The 19406-nt window shown below is 55.5% G+C and overlaps 8 protein-coding genes across 8 annotated transcripts; 4 read left to right on the plus strand and 4 right to left on the minus strand.

Annotated features, from left to right (window-relative positions):
- Nucleotides 1–296: 296 nt before the first annotated feature.
- Nucleotides 297–2989, minus strand: BXZ73DRAFT_86375 (uncharacterized protein; the record flags this gene model as incomplete). The annotated part of the gene is made up of 9 exons (XM_048024179.1): nucleotides 297–673; nucleotides 789–1115; nucleotides 1192–1464; nucleotides 1523–2083; nucleotides 2138–2257; nucleotides 2396–2486; nucleotides 2510–2568; nucleotides 2630–2779; nucleotides 2845–2989. 9 exons carry the CDS (start codon nucleotides 2987–2989, stop codon nucleotides 297–299), a joined length of 2103 nt encoding a protein of 700 aa, XP_047883924.1.
- A 242-nt stretch (nucleotides 2990–3231) lies between these two features.
- Nucleotides 3232–4514, minus strand: BXZ73DRAFT_86401 (rab geranylgeranyltransferase; the record flags this gene model as incomplete). Its single annotated transcript, XM_048024192.1, has 10 exons — nucleotides 3232–3297; nucleotides 3318–3361; nucleotides 3412–3487; nucleotides 3536–3768; nucleotides 3820–3912; nucleotides 3957–4034; nucleotides 4085–4201; nucleotides 4253–4313; nucleotides 4355–4405; nucleotides 4458–4514. 10 exons carry the CDS (start codon nucleotides 4512–4514, stop codon nucleotides 3232–3234), a joined length of 876 nt encoding a protein of 291 aa, XP_047883925.1.
- A 384-nt stretch (nucleotides 4515–4898) lies between these two features.
- On the plus strand, nucleotides 4899–6235 carry BXZ73DRAFT_86377 (ClpP/crotonase; the record flags this gene model as incomplete). Its single annotated transcript, XM_048024180.1, has 9 exons — nucleotides 4899–4989; nucleotides 5039–5110; nucleotides 5165–5186; nucleotides 5253–5373; nucleotides 5437–5492; nucleotides 5590–5681; nucleotides 5737–5781; nucleotides 5844–5925; nucleotides 5980–6235. 9 exons carry the CDS (start codon nucleotides 4899–4901, stop codon nucleotides 6233–6235), a joined length of 837 nt encoding a protein of 278 aa, XP_047883926.1.
- Nucleotides 6236–6753: 518 nt separating this feature from the next.
- BXZ73DRAFT_36932 (dicarbixylic amino acid permease) lies at nucleotides 6754–8879 on the plus strand (the record flags this gene model as incomplete). The annotated part of the gene is made up of 9 exons (XM_048017914.1): nucleotides 6754–6909; nucleotides 6982–7217; nucleotides 7269–7356; nucleotides 7395–7865; nucleotides 7927–7984; nucleotides 8037–8285; nucleotides 8337–8409; nucleotides 8461–8585; nucleotides 8638–8879. The coding sequence occupies 9 exons, from the start codon at nucleotides 6754–6756 to the stop codon at nucleotides 8877–8879; spliced, it is 1698 nt and encodes a 565-aa protein (XP_047883927.1).
- A 677-nt stretch (nucleotides 8880–9556) lies between these two features.
- Nucleotides 9557–10897, plus strand: BXZ73DRAFT_37777 (RmlC-like cupin domain-containing protein; the record flags this gene model as incomplete). The annotated part of the gene is made up of 9 exons (XM_048018078.1): nucleotides 9557–9610; nucleotides 9663–9761; nucleotides 9811–9866; nucleotides 9931–10003; nucleotides 10063–10072; nucleotides 10128–10254; nucleotides 10308–10465; nucleotides 10523–10689; nucleotides 10742–10897. The coding sequence occupies 9 exons, from the start codon at nucleotides 9557–9559 to the stop codon at nucleotides 10895–10897; spliced, it is 900 nt and encodes a 299-aa protein (XP_047883928.1).
- Nucleotides 10898–10968: 71 nt separating this feature from the next.
- Nucleotides 10969–12464, minus strand: BXZ73DRAFT_37265 (uncharacterized protein; the record flags this gene model as incomplete). Its single annotated transcript, XM_048017967.1, has 6 exons — nucleotides 10969–11300; nucleotides 11353–11432; nucleotides 11482–11702; nucleotides 11757–12048; nucleotides 12099–12235; nucleotides 12291–12464. The coding sequence occupies 6 exons, from the start codon at nucleotides 12462–12464 to the stop codon at nucleotides 10969–10971; spliced, it is 1236 nt and encodes a 411-aa protein (XP_047883929.1).
- A 220-nt stretch (nucleotides 12465–12684) lies between these two features.
- Nucleotides 12685–18446, plus strand: BXZ73DRAFT_86381 (uncharacterized protein; the record flags this gene model as incomplete). The annotated part of the gene is made up of 17 exons (XM_048024181.1): nucleotides 12685–12954; nucleotides 13011–13142; nucleotides 13203–13303; nucleotides 13354–13792; nucleotides 13854–14012; nucleotides 14566–15537; nucleotides 15592–15859; nucleotides 15895–16135; nucleotides 16192–16282; nucleotides 16332–16515; nucleotides 16564–16887; nucleotides 16941–17014; nucleotides 17082–17271; nucleotides 17324–17562; nucleotides 17613–17739; nucleotides 17792–17852; nucleotides 17939–18446. The coding sequence occupies 17 exons, from the start codon at nucleotides 12685–12687 to the stop codon at nucleotides 18444–18446; spliced, it is 4380 nt and encodes a 1459-aa protein (XP_047883930.1).
- Nucleotides 18447–18698: 252 nt separating this feature from the next.
- BXZ73DRAFT_95708 (uncharacterized protein) lies at nucleotides 18699–19152 on the minus strand (the record flags this gene model as incomplete). The annotated part of the gene is made up of 3 exons (XM_048026865.1): nucleotides 18699–18818; nucleotides 18884–19019; nucleotides 19088–19152. 3 exons carry the CDS (start codon nucleotides 19150–19152, stop codon nucleotides 18699–18701), a joined length of 321 nt encoding a protein of 106 aa, XP_047883931.1.
- Between the last annotated feature and the right edge of the window lie 254 nt (nucleotides 19153–19406).

Here is a 19406-nt window from a genome sequence, read left to right on the forward strand (position 1 = left end):
CGAGGGCAATGAGCGGAGGGCGGGACACGGCGGAGGACGGGCCACGCAGGGCCACGTTTGCCACATCTTCCAGGCCATCCGAGATACCGGGCCCGAGGGCCCCGAGGCCGGCGCCATCGGAGTGCGCCCAATCCAGTCGCGAACATCTCGCAGGACAGCGCGCAGAAAGCATGAGCATACGACCAAGATGTACAACTGATTCCTACACTTCTCGCTCCCTCGGATCCAACACGCCCACCAGTCTAGCCTGCCCCTCTCTGTCGCCCAAACTATCGACGACTTCTGCCTCCACCTGCTCACGGCCCCCATGCCTCCAACGCACGCTTCCCACTCGCCGCGACCCGTCCATTTCCCTGGTCCTCGTCTCGCGCGAGCGCCTCCACAACCTCCCGCGTTGCGTCCTTCATCCGCGCCAGGTCCGTCGCCCGGTTCTCCGCGACAACACCCTTGCGACCGAGGTGGCCGAGCAACGCGCACGCGTTCGCCCGCACCTCTGGCGGCACTTTTGGTCCCGCGCTTTCGCGCAGCACGGCCGTGATCATGTCCAGCGCGCGGCGTGGGCCCACCGTCGGCGAGTTCTCCGTGGCGGAGACCGCTGACATGGGCGGCTGCGTCGTCGCACGCACGGCCTCCGTCGGAAGGGGGTTGAGCAATGAGTCCAAAACGAGCGTGCCTGCGAAGACGGCGGTCCGAGAGAAAAAGCCCCGCAAAGCAAAGGCAGAGAAATGAGAGTCAGAAGGGGAAAATGAATGCGGGGAAGCTGCGCGCGCGGGAGAGACACTCCGTACCTCCGCTGGGGTAAGTGCTGATCAGGGACAGCGCCACAACGCCCTCATTGACGAGGGTAGGATACCGCTTGCTCCTCCCAACCAGCCTGGCCAACGCGCTCACGCACGGTTCTTGCGCCAGCGCCTTCATACACGCCTCCCGCCTCTGAGCGTGCTCGGCGTCGAGCGTCTTGGGATCCGTCGTCCACACCGATTTCGTCGCGTTCACGAGCACGCGGGTGCCCTCGCTCTTGACGGTGATCGAGTCTGACCTCCGGACGAGCGCGAGGATCTGCTGCATGGCCGAGTCACTCTCGTCCGGGAGCACTAGTGCAAACGTGTTGTCGACTGAGCAGCCGAGAACGGAGCCGAGGCCGAGACTCGGTCAGCAACGGTCCGGCTATGAGGCTAGATTTAAGCTTACTGCTCCCGTTGCACATGTGTTTGGCCACGCCGATCGCAGCCACCTGAATGACTTCCACCATGTCTGCCCTTTCACTCCAAATTTGCGACGAGGCGAGGCGCTGGATCACGCCGGCCTCGCCGAGGGCTGGCCTGCAGCCTTGCGACTGCGCGAGGTGTTTCAGGAGCCCAATGGCTCCATGCTTTACCTTGAGGTCCACCTCGGGTTCGAGCAAGGACGCCAAATCAGGTGCGAGAGAGATTGGTGTTTTCACGATTGCCGTGGAATGAGCGTCTATGGGCAGTCAACAGTGTGAGCGAAACTCTCCTGCCGCGTAGAGTGTCTCACGCACCTCGTCGGCAGATGTTACCGAGGCTGAGAGTAGCGCAGATGAGCAGGTCGTCCCTGCTTGACGTCTTGAGGTCCTTGTGTGAATGAATCCAAGCCACCATCCGGCTCACAAACTCTCCTCCCGGCTTATCCGCTTCAGAGTCATCCCACAGAATGTCGATGTTCATCTCGTCTCCAGAAGTTTCCACGATGGCCTTCACTATCGCGCCCTTGCCGAGATCGAAGCCCTTCTCCTTGGATGGTCGCTCCTCCGATGTCCAGTATGAAGGGTAGTCCGCCCTTTCTACAAAGTCGAGCATTTCAGAGAGACACTTTATGCCGTGGTCTTCCGAGAATGTCATGCCGCGAGCAAGCGATAGTCGAACGTCGTCGACATCGAGACAAAGTGACTCAATGAGTCCACAAACCTGTTCGTAGATGTCGAAGTCGGTCTGGACGAAGGTTCGTCGAGATGCAGGAGTTGCGAAGAGGGGCGGTGGAGTGGGGTATGGAGGGACGAACCCCCGCAATTGGGAGACGAGCACTGGTAGCGCGTCCGGGCCAAACATGTCTCCCGTAGGTTCTGAATGTATCATTCTTATTCCCGCACAAGGTTGTAGGCGCTGATTGGACTCACGGTTGCCATCGTCACCTCTCAGCTCTTCGATAGCTCTCCATGACCAGGACGCGGTGGTGGCGCGCAGACTCCAGCTCTCTCCGAGGTCTTCGGAGGGGTTTCCGGGGTCGGAGGTGGATGCTGCCATGAGCCGGTGGGGTATATGGCCGCAGAAAGCTTCATGATGATCATGGCGGCCTCCAAGGAGTCCAATCGTTGTTTGACAGCATCTAAGCGGTTGATTAGATGAGCGCTCGCGCATTCAAGACGGGCACTCACCGTAGCCAACACTCGCATTCAACAAGAACCCGATAGCAGTCTTCACAATTTCAGATCGGGATAGACATGGGTGCGGCGTGTGTTGCGCCGGCTTGATGGATTCACAGTATCCACCAGAAGAGTGACCACAGTTTGAGGGAAGCCCGCCTCGAGCAGATATCCGCGGTTCTCGTCTATGGAAACCAGGGAAGCCGTTATGTGGCGTGCCGCAGCGGAAGAAGGGGCGACACTCACCGTGGTCCATGCAGAGGTTCGCGGCAACGCGGAGCAGCTCGAAGACTGCGGCCTTGCATCCCAGCGCGCTGCGATCAACAAGAAGCCCCTTGAGGAGCGAGTTCAGAGTCTGGGGGAGGAGTGTCTGCCCAAGCGCAGTCTGCTGTTCAACTGCAGAGGGGGGAGAGGCGTGCGTGGGCAGAGAGTACACAGGAAGCAGAGAGGACGCAGCGAACCGTCCTTGGTGCGAAGCTCGTTGGCTAGGCTTTGTGCGGTCGACTCGATCTGAGGCCACTGGTCGGCGGGCGGGTGTATCTGCAGCTGGGCGAGGAGATCTCCAAGACGAGAGGCGGATGCGAGAGGGGTGGAGGCGTTGTCCATGGCGAAGGCCGCGCGACGACAGCGGCGGACGGCGGGAGAGACAGAGCGACAAGCTTGTTGGTGGCGAGGGAAGGCGACGGTGGGATAGACCTCAACCCAGCAGAAGCCATTACCCGATCTCGCCACGTGCGCCCGGGGACGCCCGGTCCGCCGGTACGCCACGCCTACGCACAGGCTCCGAGCCCGCGACTCGGACGCTTGCCTAAAACGGGGACTCCCACAAGAATACATTGCATTGCAGGCTACATACACGACGCTTGTCGCGGAAGCGCAGTCCACCCCTTTCGAAGGCCGAGAGACTCTATCAGCTCGCGGGCATGCAATACACCGGGTCCAGATCCTCCAGCCCCGGGTAGCCAAGCAGAGACAGGCCTGGCAGAGTGTGAGCACACCACCGAAACCGCAAGCACAATTCAACTGACCTGCGAGGCCAAAGTTGGTGTGAAAAACGTCGGCCTGATCTCCAGGTCTGTCGGCAATACCTCCGTGCTCGAAGTCCTATGAGTAATTTAGCGCTACGCCGCACAACAGCCTTGGCCCACTTGCCTGCGCCGACAGAATGAATTCGATCAGTTTGTCCGAGTTTATCCATGCTACCTTGTTCAGCGTGCACAACGAGGATAGCACCCAAAAACTGTAGCAGACGTCCTCTAATTTCTCTGGTCGTCCGTTCAGCCCACCGTTTGGGAGTTGTCGTTCCGAAAGCCACCATCCAAGGGTCTCTTGATCGATCTCGTCGAGCCGATCTAACAGCGCGAGCGCCCCTACGCACACGTAAACTGATGATAGTTCGTTAGGATGGATGGCGTGCGTTATCACAAAGACTGCACCTTGAGCCGCATGACTCTCAGCGCCTTCCCTCGCCCCAAAACCGCCGTCAAAGTTCCTACACTTGCGGAGGTACCCGACCGTCTTCTCGACGTCTATCTCATGCAGCGGCCAAGCAGCGATAAGGCCAGTAATGCACAGAAAAGGAAGCGGGTGTCGATTTCGCCCCATTGATCCCCAGAAAAGATGCCCGATTCCTGTTGGAGGGACAAGATGACTGCGAAGAACAATGTAGTGATGATGGAATGCCGGATGCAATGGGCTTACACTTCGTGACGCGAGGAACATCCAGGCGGTCGGTTGCTCCCTGGATGGTCAATATTTGGATTGCGCTCAAGGTGGAAAGCAGGTGAGCATCGTGGTCTGGGTGCGACCCAAACCCGCCTGGCGGAGTGTTGTGAGCAAGGTTGTCCGACAATCAATTATGGCGACAACCTGCTTCCTCGTCCCAGCAACTCATGACGAAGTCGATCATTGCATCGCGATCCAAAGCATCCTTGCGCCCCATCACGCAGAGGGCGACCAGCCCCAGAAGACGGCATTCATGCGCAAGTGAGCCGTCATGTGGTAGACCAGGTCATCCTTGTTCTGCTCATATTTTGGTCAGGTGAGGTGATGAAGTCAAGTCCATTTAGCTTGCCTCGCCCAGGGATTGAATGTACTTGACATGCAGGGGGATGTCGAGAGTGTTTGCCATTCTGGAAACCGCGTTTTCGTCCGCGAGAGATGAGATCGTGGTTGTTCGAAAGCGGACAAGCCGGCCCAAGCCGTCCTCCCTCTCCACTTGCGCTAGCCGCCGAGACCACCTCGCAAATCACCGGGCGCTAATACATCACCACAGGACCGGCTCGCCGGTACCGGAAAGTTGCCGGCCTGGTAAGGCAGGGTGAGGCTCTTTATAGCCCCACGATGCGGGGGTGGCGTACGTCCCTCCCCGCACCAGCTTGATTCTGTAGGCTCTCGTACTCCTCGTGTTACGCTCGCCAGTGCCTCATCATCAGCGAAGGCTTAAAGCTGAGCCGAGCGCTTCCGACATTGACTTTGACGAGCCAATACCCCACATTTTGACATCACATATATCATGGAGTCGACTGTAACGCTGCATGTCGCTGATGGTATTGCTACCATCACATTCAACAATCCTAAAATCCTTAATGCCATAAAAAAAGAAGGTACGAGGCTCCTAGAGTTTCGAAGCATGATGGCTGACAAAACCGGCAGATTACAATGCCTTTGCGAAGTATCTAAGAGAGGTCGACCTACGTGATGATGTTCTTGTGACGGTCTGGCAAGGTACGCATACATAGCGCATGTCATGAGAAACTCAGATTACTCATGATCATGCAGCTACTGGAAAGTGGTTCTGCGCGTGAGTGCGCTGGATGGCACATTCGTAAAGTCCATGCTGACAAGAAATTGCGCTCCGTGACTACAGCGGCACTAGCGTGAAAAAAACGCTAAATGAGCCTAGCGCCGCCAACATGTCCGAAAACGTTGACCTTCGCGACTATTTCGCAAACGTAGTTGCACCTGTGAACACAGACGTTAGCCACGCGGTGAGATTCAAACGTGCAACACCTGGATGCGGCACGCTGACGACAAATGTAAACCTCCCAAAGTTGTACACTCATTCCAAGATCCTGGTCGCCGCCTTGAACGGACCAGTGATGGGCGAGTACCCATCTCATATACCTCACTATGTCAGCTAATGCCACGAACGTTACAGGAATTGCGGCGGGTTAGTCCGGTATCCTACATGCGCGAAGTACAAGTCATTTACTCCGGGATACAGCCTTTCTCGGGCACTTTGACTTCATCTATGCGCTTCCCGGAGTATGGCTTTCTGTCCCCTTCACATTCCTGGGTAAGAGCGCCAGCGAGATATGCGTAGTCGTTGGCCGCTAACCGGATGTGTCTAGGTATCATTGCTGAAGCGGGTTCCAGTGTGTCGTTCCGCAACAGAAGTGAGTCATACCCCCCCTCCACGGTGTACATATTACGCATTGACTGGTTGATTTTTACTCAGTGGGTGCGTCCAAGGCTAATGAAGTGCTCATTTGGGGAAAGAAGAAGGAAGCTACGGAGTTGCTAGAGTGCGGATTCGTGAAGTGAGTGCGGAGTCTTGCGTCTGGCAATTTTGATGCTGAAACCGCGATCCACAGTCAGATATTCCCAGAGCAGTCAGTGGAAGCCTTCCAAGCGGCTGTTCGCGCGCAGGTGCTGGCAGACATGGATGGCCTTGACCGCTCGGCAGTTCTGGGAGTGAAGCGCCTGATCAGGGCGGGGCTGAGCGACCAGCACAACCTGGACGCAGTTAATCTGCGGGAGAGCTACGCGCAAGCGGAGCGGATGGCGACTGGGATACCTGGAGAGCGGTTTGGGAAGATTGCACGAAAGGAGCTGAAGCACAAGCTGTGATGAACGAGAGCAGGACCGGCCGATCGTGATCGACGATCTCGCGCGTGGGGTTTCGCGCACTTCCGCCTCCTCGTTTTTCCTTCCTGTACATGTCCTCCATGTCCTCCTATTCTCCGCCAATGCCGCTACAAATCTACGCCTCATCCTGACCCCATCCTCTGACAATTCACTGGCGCTGCGCTGTGGCTGAGCGCACGATGAGCAAAGGCACCCCCCTCATGGCTTGGCATCTCTCGGCGAGTTCGTGCGCCGTGGACGATAAAGGTCAGAACGATAGGCGGGCGTCGAAACAGCGCGCAGCTCCTTGGCAGACGTCGGGCACGGATACCACAGAGTTTGATACACCACTCAGGGCAGCGCGCTATCCGCCTGGACGCCCCAAGCCAGCGCGCGTATGTATAAAGCTTCCAACCATGTGCTCCCTCCTTCCCCGCCGCCCCCGTCGGTGCTTCCTCCTCGTCGCTGTGCACATCCCTCCCGCGACGACGCACACGACGCCCCTCCTCACGCTAATCACGATGGCCGACCTGGAGAAGCGCGCATCCGGGGAGAGCAGCGACTTCAGCAACCAAGACGCCTACTACGCCGGCCTCGACCCGAACACTCTCGTCGACCCGGATGAGAAGCACAGTCTTCACCGAGATCTCTCTGCGCGGCAGATTTCCATGATCGCGGTGCGTGCATCTGTTCTCGGGGTTCGGGCACGCGATGCGGAGGTCCTGATACTTGGCTCTCGGTGCGGATAGCTGGGAGGCGCGATTGGAACTGGGCTCATCATCGGTTCGGGCACTGCGCTCGTCCGCGGTGGTCCGCTGGGCATTTTCCTGGGCTATTCCTTCGTCGGGGTCGTGTGCTACATGGTCATGGTCGCGCTGGGTGAAATGGCGGCATACCTCCCTCACAAAAAGGGTTTCCCTGGTTATGGCACACGCTTCGTGGATCCCGCGTTCGGGTTCGCGCTGGGCTGGAACTATGTTTTGAAGTAAGTGCGCACACAGTGGCATGGGATCTCTGTTCTGAGCGGTCGGCGCAGGTACCTGATCGTCACACCAAACAACATCAATGCTGCCGGTGTCGTCATCCAGTACTGGACCCAGAAGGTGCACATTGCGATCTGGATGGTGATTTTCATCGCCTTCAGTGAGTACGATCTCGTCAGCTTGTATACCTGCCGGAGTTGATCGGTTTCTCTCAAGTCTTCTTCGTCAATCTTCTCGGTGTTCGTGTATTCGGCGAGCTCGAGTTTTGGTTCAGCAGTATCAAGGTCGTAACTCTCATTGGCTTGCTCCTGATGGGAATCATCATCGATCTGGGAGGCAATCCCAAGCACGACCGGCTTGGATTCCGCTACTGGGACCACCCGTACGGCCCCATGGGCTCGGGCCAATTTCTCAGTACCAAGGTCCACGACCACCACCTTGCTATATTCCTCGGCTTCTGGAGCACCCTTACCAATGCACTCTTCGCTTACATCGGCACGGAGCTTATCGGTGTAACCGTCGGTGAAGCGCAAGCCCCACGCAAGAATATCCCCATCGCTATCCGGAGGACCTTCTTCCGTATCCTTGTTTTCTATGTTGGAGGCGTGTTCGTCATCTCCCTGATCGTCCCCAGCGTGGACGAAGACAACGTACGCGCACATTTTATATGTATCATAGAGCTGTACCAACACTCTGAACCTTTATCTGCAGACTCTCTTCATTGCAAGCAAGTCCAAAGCCGGCGCTGCAGCTTCGCCGTTTGTTGTTGGTACGAGGTCTCCCATTTGGGTGCGACCACATTCGCTCACTCGAGGGGACAGCGACGACGCTCGCCGGCATTAAGGTCTTGAATCACATCATCAATGCCGCTATTCTGTTGTTCGTGCTGAGTGCGGCGAATTCGGATCTGTACATCGGTACCCGCACCCTCTACGGTCTCGCCGTCCAGGGGCAAGCCCCGAAGATCTTCGCGAAGGTCAACCGGACGGGCGTACCAATCCCTGCGCTCCTCCTGTGTACAGCATTCTGCGCGCTCGTTTTCTTGAACGTGTCTGCGGGCAGTTCCAAGGGTCAGTCAACTTTACAACCGGCAATTTCGGTGTCACTGATGATATCTGTAGTCTTCGGATGGTTCGTGAACCTGGTGTCGACCTTTGGTGCCATTACTTGGATGTGTATCTGCTACACGCACATGTGAGTATTTCAATTTATTGGAAATGCAAATGCTGACCAAGCCTCTATCAGTCGCTTTATGAAGGCGTTGAAGGCGCAGGGCATGTCACGCGACGACTTGCCCTACAAGGCACCCTTCCAGCCTTGGGGTTCTTGGTTCGCTCTTATCTCGACCGCCATCATCACCATCTTCAAGGGTACGTCACAACTCCTCAAGCCCAATGCTACGATGTCTAACCACTTATACAGGCTTTGACACATTCATCCCCTTCACGAAAGACACGTTCGTGACGTCATATATCGCGCTCCCAACCTTCGCACTCTTCTACGGCGGATACAAGTTCTACTACCGCTCGGTGCTCATTCCCTCAGAGAAGGTCGACTTGATCACTGGAAAGCGGGAAATTGACGAGGAGGAGGAGCGCTTCAACAGGGAGCAAGAGGCAAAAGGCCCACAGACGAAGTGGCAAAAGTTCTTCGAGTCTCTGTAACAGCATTGTGTTGGGGTGCACAGGCTACGTGTAGCATGCGTGTACATATGTACCATGCTGACACATCACGAAATTCATTTATGACCATCTTGGCTGACCGAGCATATATTGACCGCATGGTGGCACCGTCAGGTAGGTAAGGCATTGTCTGGTCGCAAAGCGGTTCAGCGTTGACGAAGTGGGCAGGATGATCAACTGAACTTGCAGTGGAGGACGTAGGTATCACCTGTTACAAGTTAGTAAGATTTCTGGAAGCATACGAATAGGCTCACAAGTAGTTGAAGTGCCACATTACGTGACATTCGGGTCTGAGAGGTTCTGACGCGGAGTTAGCTGCTATGTTCGCTGTCTCGAGTAGGTGCTCATTAGATCGGAGAGCATTGGCGTCAGCGTGCTTACACCCGGATGCTTCGCGATTTTGGAGGCCGAGAACCCGCCGCCGCCGCGTGCGCCGATCAGTCCGAAAATGGGCAAAGGCTGACCGATGAAGTTCATGCGGAGTTTGCCCCTTGAGTTACAGCTACTTATATAAGGCCGGGATGTGGGCATCGTTCCAGCATGTTCCTCGCTGCTCTCGCCCGCACCATAAAACAAGTCTCGCGAAACCGTCGCCCATCAAGACCAACTTTTCGTCAACCTCTACTGCCTTCAACGCCAGTACTAGCACCATCGCCGCTATGACCACGTCTAGGAAGGTCGTTCAAACTGTACTTGCCGTCGAGACCGAGGAGGTACGTGCGATGAGCGTCGATTATATCACTACTCACAGCAGTGTGCCTACAGGGGGCGGGCGCGCTCGTCCGGCGGTCCATTGGCTCGGCGCAGCTGAGGAACGTCACCCCGTTCCTCATGCTCGATCATTTCCATGTCTCTAAGGGTGCCGTAAGTGCACTTGGTATCTGACGTCAATGTGGTGCTCATGGCGCATTAGGGATTCCCGGACCACCCGCATCGTGGTCAGGCCACCGTCACGTACATGCTTGAGGGGTATGTTTGAGCGGCGGAGCTCGCAGGTTACGCACACTTACGTCGAACATCATGTCCCCGCCAGGTCAAGCAACCACGAAGACTCTGCTGGACACAAAGGCACCATTATGACCGGCGGTGTCCAGTGGATGTGTGCAGTACGTATCACCGATGTACTACTATTCGTGATGTTTTTCAACTGACTGATGGATCGCAGGGTAAAGGAAGTAAGTCCCGAGAGAAAGTCTCGAGCATAGCAACACATGCCGATATTCTGCGCAGTTATCCACGCAGAAATGCCTGTACAAGGCCCTGGCATCCCGGAGCCTCGTGGCTTGCAGCTCTGGGTCGACCTCCCGAAGCAGTACAAGATGGTCGATCCATCTTATCAGGAGCTTTCTCCGGAAGGGTGAATGCACCAGGGTATCGCTCGTTTCAATCAATCTGACATACTTGCAACAGAGTCCCTGAGGCGTTCCCTGAAGGAGAGGACGGGCCTGTGAAGATTCGTGTGATTAGCGGCAAGAGCCACGGCGTTGAATCCCCTGTCCGCCCTCTGGGTGGATGCTGGTACTTCCATGTCATCTTCAAAAAGCCGGGATCAATTTTCCAGGAAATTCGTAAGCTGCGCCCGAGAAAGTACGGCGGATGCCGTCGCTCACGACTTGCCTATACAGCGGAGGGTTGGACGACATTCCTCTACGGCTGGAGTGGCAAGCTTCGTGTGGGCTCCGAAGAGAAGCCGCATCAACCGTTCAACACCCTTGTTCTCTCTGCTGCATCCGGCGAGACAGGTGTTCAACTGACAGCAACCGAGGAGGGGACGGAATTTGTATTGGCGAGTGTTCATTGTGTCCAATTTTGCTATGCATGCCAGGCTGACGAGCCATCCACAGGCCGCTGCCGAGCCTCTCGACCAGCCTGTCGTCCAGTACGGCCCGTTCGTAATGACCTCGCGTGAAGAGATTCATAAGACCCTTATCGACTACCAGTTCGCCAAGAACGGCTTCGAAAAGGCACACACGTGGAAGAGCGAGATCGGCGGTCGGTAATATGGGGCATGCGCGACAGTTTATAAGTCATGCTGCAATCTGAATAGTGTACTTTTTTGCTCACATCCTAGCTACATCATTTTTGTTCTCTTCTCCTTGCGCAGGGAACCCCTGTCTTCGGTTTCGCTATCAACTGCCTGCATTGTCTCCCAGATATCATCTGCTGCATCTTCGTCGCCTTCTGCAGGGCGGATGTCTTTAGGTTCTGTCAAACCGTCCCAAGCAACCACTGTGGGGACAACTTTCATGTACACCTTGCTTAGGACTTCGCCTTTATGATCTTGCTGCTGACCGACCTCGGACGGTGGAGCGAACGTCGAATGCAGCCGCAGAAAACGATCGTCTGACGTGGAGGCCAAAAATGATCCGGCACATGCCGCAGATGAAACCACCCCAGCGAAGCCTGAAGCAGATGTGTAAGCTTGAACGGAAATAAACTGAAACGTGACTCGCACCTTTATAGGTATAGATGGTTCTCCCGCTACGTAGATCCATAGCAGACAGAGAACAGCCCTGGTCGGCAACGAAGAGCTCACTTTGAAGCCATGAGCACTTTCAGAATCAGAAGCATAAATAAGGCCTACTGTTCATGGCTTCCAACTTCCACCCAACCGATTCCGCCGGTCTTGCCTGCGCCTTTCCAGTCGGCGACGGGCCTTCCGCCTGCGCGAGTGTCGTAGCGTTGGATGTTGCCACTAGCCGTACCAGCAACCAGATGGTGTTGCACGGCCTTATTGGATGGTTGAAGAAATGCAAGTGCCGTATTATCCACAGGCCGTCGAAGCCCGAGAGGATCGTTGGGGAGCTGAGACATAGGTGAGTTGAGCCAAGCCTGACTAGCGTTGTTCAAGCCACTCACGTTCTTCGCTCTCCACAACTCCCCCGGAAGCAGCTGGTCCCCACGTTTCCTCTTCTTGTTTTCATGTTGAGAGATCTCGGTGCTGGGGGCCTTTTCCGCAAAGGCTCGCTCAGTGTCCCATACAGACAAGTGCACTTCCTCTCCACCATATGCAAACACATCTCCAGTAGCAGAGGATCGCCAATCTCTCAGGCGCATGGGAAGCGTAGCAAGAGAAGAGGATGGCTCAGCTCCTTCCTCTCCAATTTTGGTTCGGCGTAAAGCGCCATTAGAGGTGCACGAATAAACCGCGCTGTAAGCATATCAGTATCTGAGATGAACAGATGCCTATGCTGGGCGTACCTCTGTTGTACCGCTAGTCCAACAAATCTCTGCCCTTGCTTCAGACGGGGTTCGTCCCACTGATGGACTACATCCGCCTTGGCACCATCGTCGGCGACTTTGAGCACTTTCACACCCTTCGCGTGCGCGGCAGCTAACTACACTTGATACATTCATGGGCGAGTATAGTTATATGAGAAGAAAAAGTAGTACCAGTATCTCAGAGCCTCGATGGTAGTAGACTGTGAGCCGCTGCACGGCTCGTTCGTGGCTGGATTCGCCTGGGACCAGGGTTGAAGTGGAAGATTTCCATTCTTGGTTTTCTCCTGGTGTGAAGGTCACTGACTTGACGGCACCAAGCTCGTCTCCTGAGAAGAAGCGTGGCATCTGGAGAAAGCCAGCAACGACACTGAGAGTGGAGAGAGAAGGGGTGAAGAAGGAGAGGTGGAAGACGAGTGGTAAGAGGAAGACGAGATTCGCGGCTTAGAGACGGCAGACCGGGCCGCGACGGGCGTGGAGCCAGCATGGGGCTTCACACTCTCTCAGTCTCTACCACAACGGCCGACTTTCCTCTACTACCTCTGGGTTCCTGACCGTACCCCTCGTTATGGATGGACCTTTGAAGGAGCTCGCAAAGCTGGACAAAATTGTCGCCGGTGGCTCTGCCGGTAAAGCGAAGGCACCCTCGATAGACCAATCCCTCGATGCACTTCTAGACACCCTCCGAGAGGCCAAGGAACGGTACCTTGTTGGCACCGGCTCGCAAGCAGCCCTGATAACATTATCAAAAACTGTGGAGGCAAAGAAGAAGGAGATTGACGAGCGACAGAGGGAGGTCTACAACGCTCTTGCCAAGGTCGGCAAAGCCCTGGACAAGGTGCACATTCCTCTACTTTCATATTTGTGACCAGTTATTGAACGCAGACGGCGCAGAGATTTACCAACCCACTTCCCTCGTACGATCCACTTTTCTCGTCACCGGAAGCAAAGGAGGCGCTTGAGCGTACCATTGCCGTACACTTCCTCCGGACTGGAGAGTTTGAGACGGCGGAGACGTTCCTCAGCGTGAGTATCGAATTCATGGTGACTCTTGCTCATTCAAACAACGGAATGATGGCGATGCAGGAATCAGATGCTACTGTACCCGACCAGATGCGTTCACAGTTCATGGAGTTGCACAAGATTATGATGACGCTGAGGGACGGGGACATCTCCTTCGCATTGGAGTATGTGTTTCGTACTCGTCATCTCGTTGTAAAACTTACATCGACTACAGCTGGGCCCATCGACACGGGGAATTCCTTCATAATCGGCCCTCGTCGCTTGAGTTCCACTTGTACCGCTTCCAATACCTCCGCCTCCTTATGTCGCCGACACCGGACGTCCCGTCGGCACTGGCCTATGCCCGAGCCAACTTTCCCAAGTTCTATGCACGCCATAGCCCGGAACTCCGCAGGTTGATGACTTGCGTCGCGTACCTACCCTTGAACAGGATTCGGATATCACCATACGCCGACCTTGCCGATCCATCTATTCACGCAGACCTCGAGAGAATGTTTGCCACCGAATACTGCGCTAATCTGGGTATGAGCAGACAGGCTCCCCTCAGAGTCATCAGCGACATTGGCGGCTGTGGCGCGTTGGCGCGCATTGAGAAAGGACGGAAGGTGATGAGAGAGAGGAAGAGCGAATGGAGTCAGTCCAACGAGCTTCCTGTGAGTATTCATTGTTTCAAACCGTCAAGGTTGAGAGAGCTAATGCATAGGCACTGCGCAGATTGAAATACCCCTAGGACCGGAACATACTTACCATTCTGTCTTTGCATGCCCTGTATCCAAGGAACAGTCTACGGAGGACAATCCCCCAATGATGCTTTTCTGTGGTCATGCGGTCACGAAGGAAAGCCTGTCGAAGCTGAGCAGACAGCAACGGTCAGTACTCATATGTTCATTCCGGCTATTTCACTCATAATTCCTACAGCACAGTGAAATGCCCTTACTGTCCAGCGGACTCTGCCGTGCAGGCCGCTATCCGTGTTCACTTCTAAGCACATCGTGCGCCGTAATCATACATACACCCGAGCGGAAGGAAGACTCTATGCTCATGCATCATGTTGTACCGTGTATCATCACTATTTAACACAGACCTTATATCACGCGCATACCGACATTGAAATCAACCGTACCCCCGTTGGGCAGCTTCGAGCTTCAAACAAGTTGAAGCTGGAATTAACCTATCTGGGCGCTTGACGGGATCACGTGTCTGACGCGACACGCGAATAGTTCGCCACACGCGCGGGACCAGCCCACCCTTCGACCCTACCATGCCCTTCACGCGACGCTGAGCAAGTTATGCACCAATTTCGCCCCAAAAGGCCTCTCCTCCCCCTCGCACTCCCATCGATCCTTCCCCTCATGCTTCCAACTTCACCGACGATTCTCATGTATTGGCCAACGCAACAGAACTCGTGGGCCTTTCCTCAGAAGAGATCGACTTCATCGAAGAGGTTATCAGTCGCGCGCCCGCTACTGCATCCACGTTTCTGACGATCTTCAAAGCCTACAATGATGTGCTTCATGAACGCGGGCTTGATCCCCAGAATGAAGTGGTGTACTATGGCAAGCTCCTGAAGATCGGTACACTGAAGGGGAAGAGCTGGGCGGGAAAATGGTCTATCGTAAAAGACCTGCAAGGATATGGAACCAAGGCGAGTGCAAGCACAAAGGGCGGAAGGACAACGCGGGTTGCCCGCACCAAGCCTACCCCTGCGAAACCCACGTCCAAACCGCCTGTGCGACCTCCTGTACTGCCTCCTGAACCAGACACATTTACCCTCCATTCACATCAAGATGATGCGACCCAGGCTGGCACAGGACTTGCTCCGGTTGCGACACATGTCTCGTCAAGACCATGCCGTTCATCACACGACGATACCCCCCGGCCTACCCGTCTTCGCATATCCCCCGTAGTCTCTTCGGCAAATTCCCTCGGACTCGACACTGGGCCGCCTTCTACCCTCGTCAATACTGGAGATGCCTTGCGCCGACTTGCGGCCCGCGCACGAACCGCAGCGACGCGTCGGTGGGACGCTGATACCGCCACTGAAACCGCCACACAGGCTTCGAGTATCCCGCCTTCCTATGGTGCGGCCGTCCGGGATGACCCTCCCCGTATACCATACGAAGACAAGGGCAAAGCTCCCGCCCACCCAAGAAAGCCTTTTTCGGTACAAGAGCGCGATGTCTCACCACCTCTGCCTGCCGTCTCAAAGCCTCCTGCGAAGGAGGCTCTCTCCCGACAAACGCGGGGTCGTAGCAACAGCCAGGATGACGATGCGCCTTCGGATCCGTTTAAGAAGATCACGTATACTCAGAACCTCGAGCTCGCGGCACAGTTCAGGAACGATAGGCTGGTGGAGCGATGCTATGAGGTGTGGAAACAAGGGTTCGAATGGATTCTTGTGAGTAGTACGCGTATCTATCGTTTTCGAGAAAAGCTCATGAGTTGATCTCAGACCACTGCAGAGCAGATCACCGAAGCTCGCGACTCCTTGGTGCTACGACGTGCCCTGCAACACTGGAGGAAACGTACTGCGGTTCGCCGAGAGACGTACCTCCGTGTATCTGCGCTATCCAACCGCCGATTCTTGAAAAGAGCGTTGCAGGCATGGAAAGTCAAGACCAAGGAGAAGAAGCAGTTGCACTGGCGGGATGACATGCGTATGCGCATGAAGACCGTCCGTGAGCGCGGAGAGCTCAGGTTAAAGAAGGACATGTGGGCCCGTTGGAGAAGGGCTCACTTGACGCACCTGTCGGAGGGCAATTGTCGCGACGCGTAGTACAGCGATTCTTTGGCCGTTGGAAGTCGAAGCTGCGTCAGTTGGACCAACTGGAAGCGGCTGCGGATCACTTCGTTGGCGTACGTGAAGAGACGGCCCTGGTTCGTGTTTGGGAGACTTGGCGACGCTCTTCGGAGCTGCGACATGCAGAGAAGGCCTTGACTGAGCGCATCAACTTTCGACTAAAGACGAGTACCATGGACATCTGGAGACGCAACAGGTATGAAGCTGTCACTTTTACATGCGTGCTGGGGCTAACGGTTGGTACCCACACAGTCATGCGTATCATGTCGCGGAACAATACCACGACGCTCTATTGGTGAAGCACGCGATGAGTCGTTGGAAAGCGTCCCGAATCCGTGTTCGGGTACGTGTTCAGTACACAAGTGTTCACCGTCCACTGATGGTCATCCCAGGCTATGGAGCACCGGGCTATGAAACATTCGGCCAGACGGGACGACGTTTTAATTCGGGCAATCATGCGAATTTGGAAAGCCCACGAACGTGGACACCTACTTACTCGTGTACGGACTCTCCGAATGATCAAACAAGCTTGGCAGGTCTGGAAACGAAGGGTCGAAGAGCTGAAAGAACGTGAAGGTAAGTCGCAGTTGTAGAAGAGTCAGGTTGTAACTGACATCGTCTCAGAAATGGCAGAATTGTTCAGAATGCGTGCCTGCTCCATTCTGGAAGCTCAGGCCCTCAAGAAATGGCGCACTGTGCACAGGTCTCATCAAAATGCACAGACGTTCGCAGTTCACTATCACCGAGTCCAGCTTCAGTTCAAGATGCTGTTGCAGTGGCGGTTGCAGTTGCGATCAAAATTGAAAGTCATCAAGCAGGCGAAGACAGCCCGAAAGTACCTTCTTCTCCGCCGTTGTTTCCATGTGTGGAGCGCGAAAGTGGAGGAACAACGCCGTGAACGCAAGTTGCAACAGTTCCAGCTACGTGCAACGCGGAAGCACTTCATCCGTAAGTGACTTCTGGCTTGCTCTTGCAATCGTGTTGATCGGTCCCTGCTTCAGAGTGGCTCGAGCGGGCGCGCCAACAGCGCAACATCAGGCTGGCTGAGCTGGTTATGACTCATCAGGTTGCAATGGTGTGTAACGAACGGCCACATGGCCACATGCATCGTCGAGTACCATCAGCTGAATTACACGCTACAGAGGATCATGGACGACGCTTTGCAACATTGGACTACTCGTGTGGCCGACTTGAAGTTCCGAGAGCTGGAAACAATCAACAGATATAATAAAGCTCTCGTTCTACGATCATATGACAAGTGGAAAGCACTTTGCAGACGCCACGTAGACGAGTTGAGTCTCATGGAGAGCTATCAAGACGTTAAACGTGAAGGTACAAATCAGTCAGACTCGGTTGTCTCGCTGATGGCTAACATCGTCCCCAGAGAACATGCGAAAAATGTTCTATCGGTGGTTCGCTGCGGCCAAGAAGGCACGCCATCGTCGTTTACAGCTACAGGCAAAGGAGGAAGAAGTCAGGCTTATGCTCGCTACTAATGTGTGGGACAAGTGGCGTGAACGATTCTTGGACATACGCCTCCAGCCTCTTGCAGATGCGTTCCTCAAGCAACGTCAACGAGATCTCGTGTTACGCGCATACGGTACTTGGCATTCTAGATCATTGGTGGGTAGCATGTGTGCTTTCCATGGGATCGATGTCTCACTGCCTTATAGTCCTTTCCGGCAGTCCGCTTCCACACTTCTCACCTCAAAGCGAAGTTCTGGAAGAGATGGAGGGAGCTCATGCCTCGTGCAATGCAATCCAAGACAGCTCGAGAGATGGATTGTCTCAATACCCTCAGTAGGTCATCGACTGTGTTGTATGATCTTCCTACTTACCACCATCCTAACAGAGAAGGTCTTTGCTCTCTGGCGCAAGGCGCAACAGAAGAAGCTGGATCACAAAGCGATCAAGTACGTTCCCTACTTCCACCTCCATCTGTCGTTGCTGATGCCGGCTCTAGCTACGCTCGCTACATCGAACTATTCTCTTCCTCAAGGCTGCCTCAAGTGCCACGTGTGTCCGCTCTGAACACTCGCCCGCGTACTGTTCTTCCTACCGTTTCCCGTCTCTCTCGGATGCGCACGCCTGTTCCCAACGACGAAGGCCCAGTCGAAGACGGAGAGCCGCCCCCCAGGAATATCCACCGAACGACTCTCGCGCCCCACCCGTCCAGAATCGATCTGACGAGCATGCTCGTTCGAAATCCCCGCACGGCCTCGCCCGAGCGGCCCAAATACGTGTTGAGTTCCCGCCGATCTACACGCGCACCCAGTCCCAACCCGACGGAAACAGAGCCTGATCCACCTGGACTCGGCGGAATCGTTGCGTGGCGGCGGGAGGTTCGCCCTGGGACTGTGCCGCCGAAGAGCGCGCCGCCGAGTGTTGTGGGCGAACAGGTGCCAGGGACGACGAGGGGGAGCTTGTGGCAAGAGCTCAAGGAGGTGCGACGGCGGTCGCGGTCGCGGGCACCGACGGAGCGAGACAGGTCCCCCGAGCCGTTGTAGCTTGTTGGTTTTGTTGGCTGTGGGAGCACATTTCTCGGGAGAGGACCTTTCGACTGCTTTGCGATAACTTATTACCTTTCGCCGCGCCGTTTGTTGGGTTCCATGTCGTCTTACTCAGTGTCCGGATATCAATATGTTATCGTACTGTATTGTGTCACCTGTCGTTGCTCTTGCCCATCCTATGCATATGACGATTATGTCGACGTGCTCTCCTTCGCGTGTCACGCTGGATATCCGGGCTGGACTATCCATTCAAGAGTTCCTATAGTACTGCCATCCCACCCAGTTCGCAATGACGAAGCCTGTGTACGATGCGATAAGGAGCACGAGGAGGTACTTGTAATGCTTGTCGTCTGCGAGCGTGTCCAAGACCTGAGGCAAACAACCGTGAGGAGCGTTGGCGATGAGAGGACGGTCTAGCCCAACGCTTTGCTCACCCAAATCCCGCTCTTCGACAGAAACGCGCTGAAGAAGACAGTGTACGAGGCGAGGAGGAGGAAAGCGATCGAGGCAGCAACGAGTACAACGCCCAGCACCGGGTGCGGGCTCGGGCGCGGGTTGCTCCCGTCATACCTAAGCACACGTCTCGCGTCAGCTGCACGGCTCAGAGCGTCGCGAATTCAGCAGGACGGAGTGCCTACTGTTCGAGTGGGCTGAGCCGCGCGTGCCAGCTCGGCTGGGGCTTGTGCGCGTTACGGTGGGACATGGACGCACGGGACGAGGGGGTATGCTGTGCGGCCGCGACTCGACACCGGTACTCGCACGACGTCAATTCATACATATCACAACCACCGACCGTATCCCCAGTCCAGCATCGTTGTGTGCAGGCAACCCACTATGTGGGAAGAGGTCATTACAGATTCGTTGCTACACCGACAAGCACATCGCAGGGAAATACAAGAGATTACTTGCTACATCATCGCTGTGATCTACACATCAATATCTGAACATGACAGGTCG

This window comes from Epithele typhae, assembly GCF_022376455.1.
Source record: "Epithele typhae strain CBS 203.58 chromosome Unknown BXZ73scaffold_1, whole genome shotgun sequence".
Taxonomy (NCBI): domain Eukaryota; kingdom Fungi; phylum Basidiomycota; class Agaricomycetes; order Polyporales; family Epitheliaceae; genus Epithele; species Epithele typhae.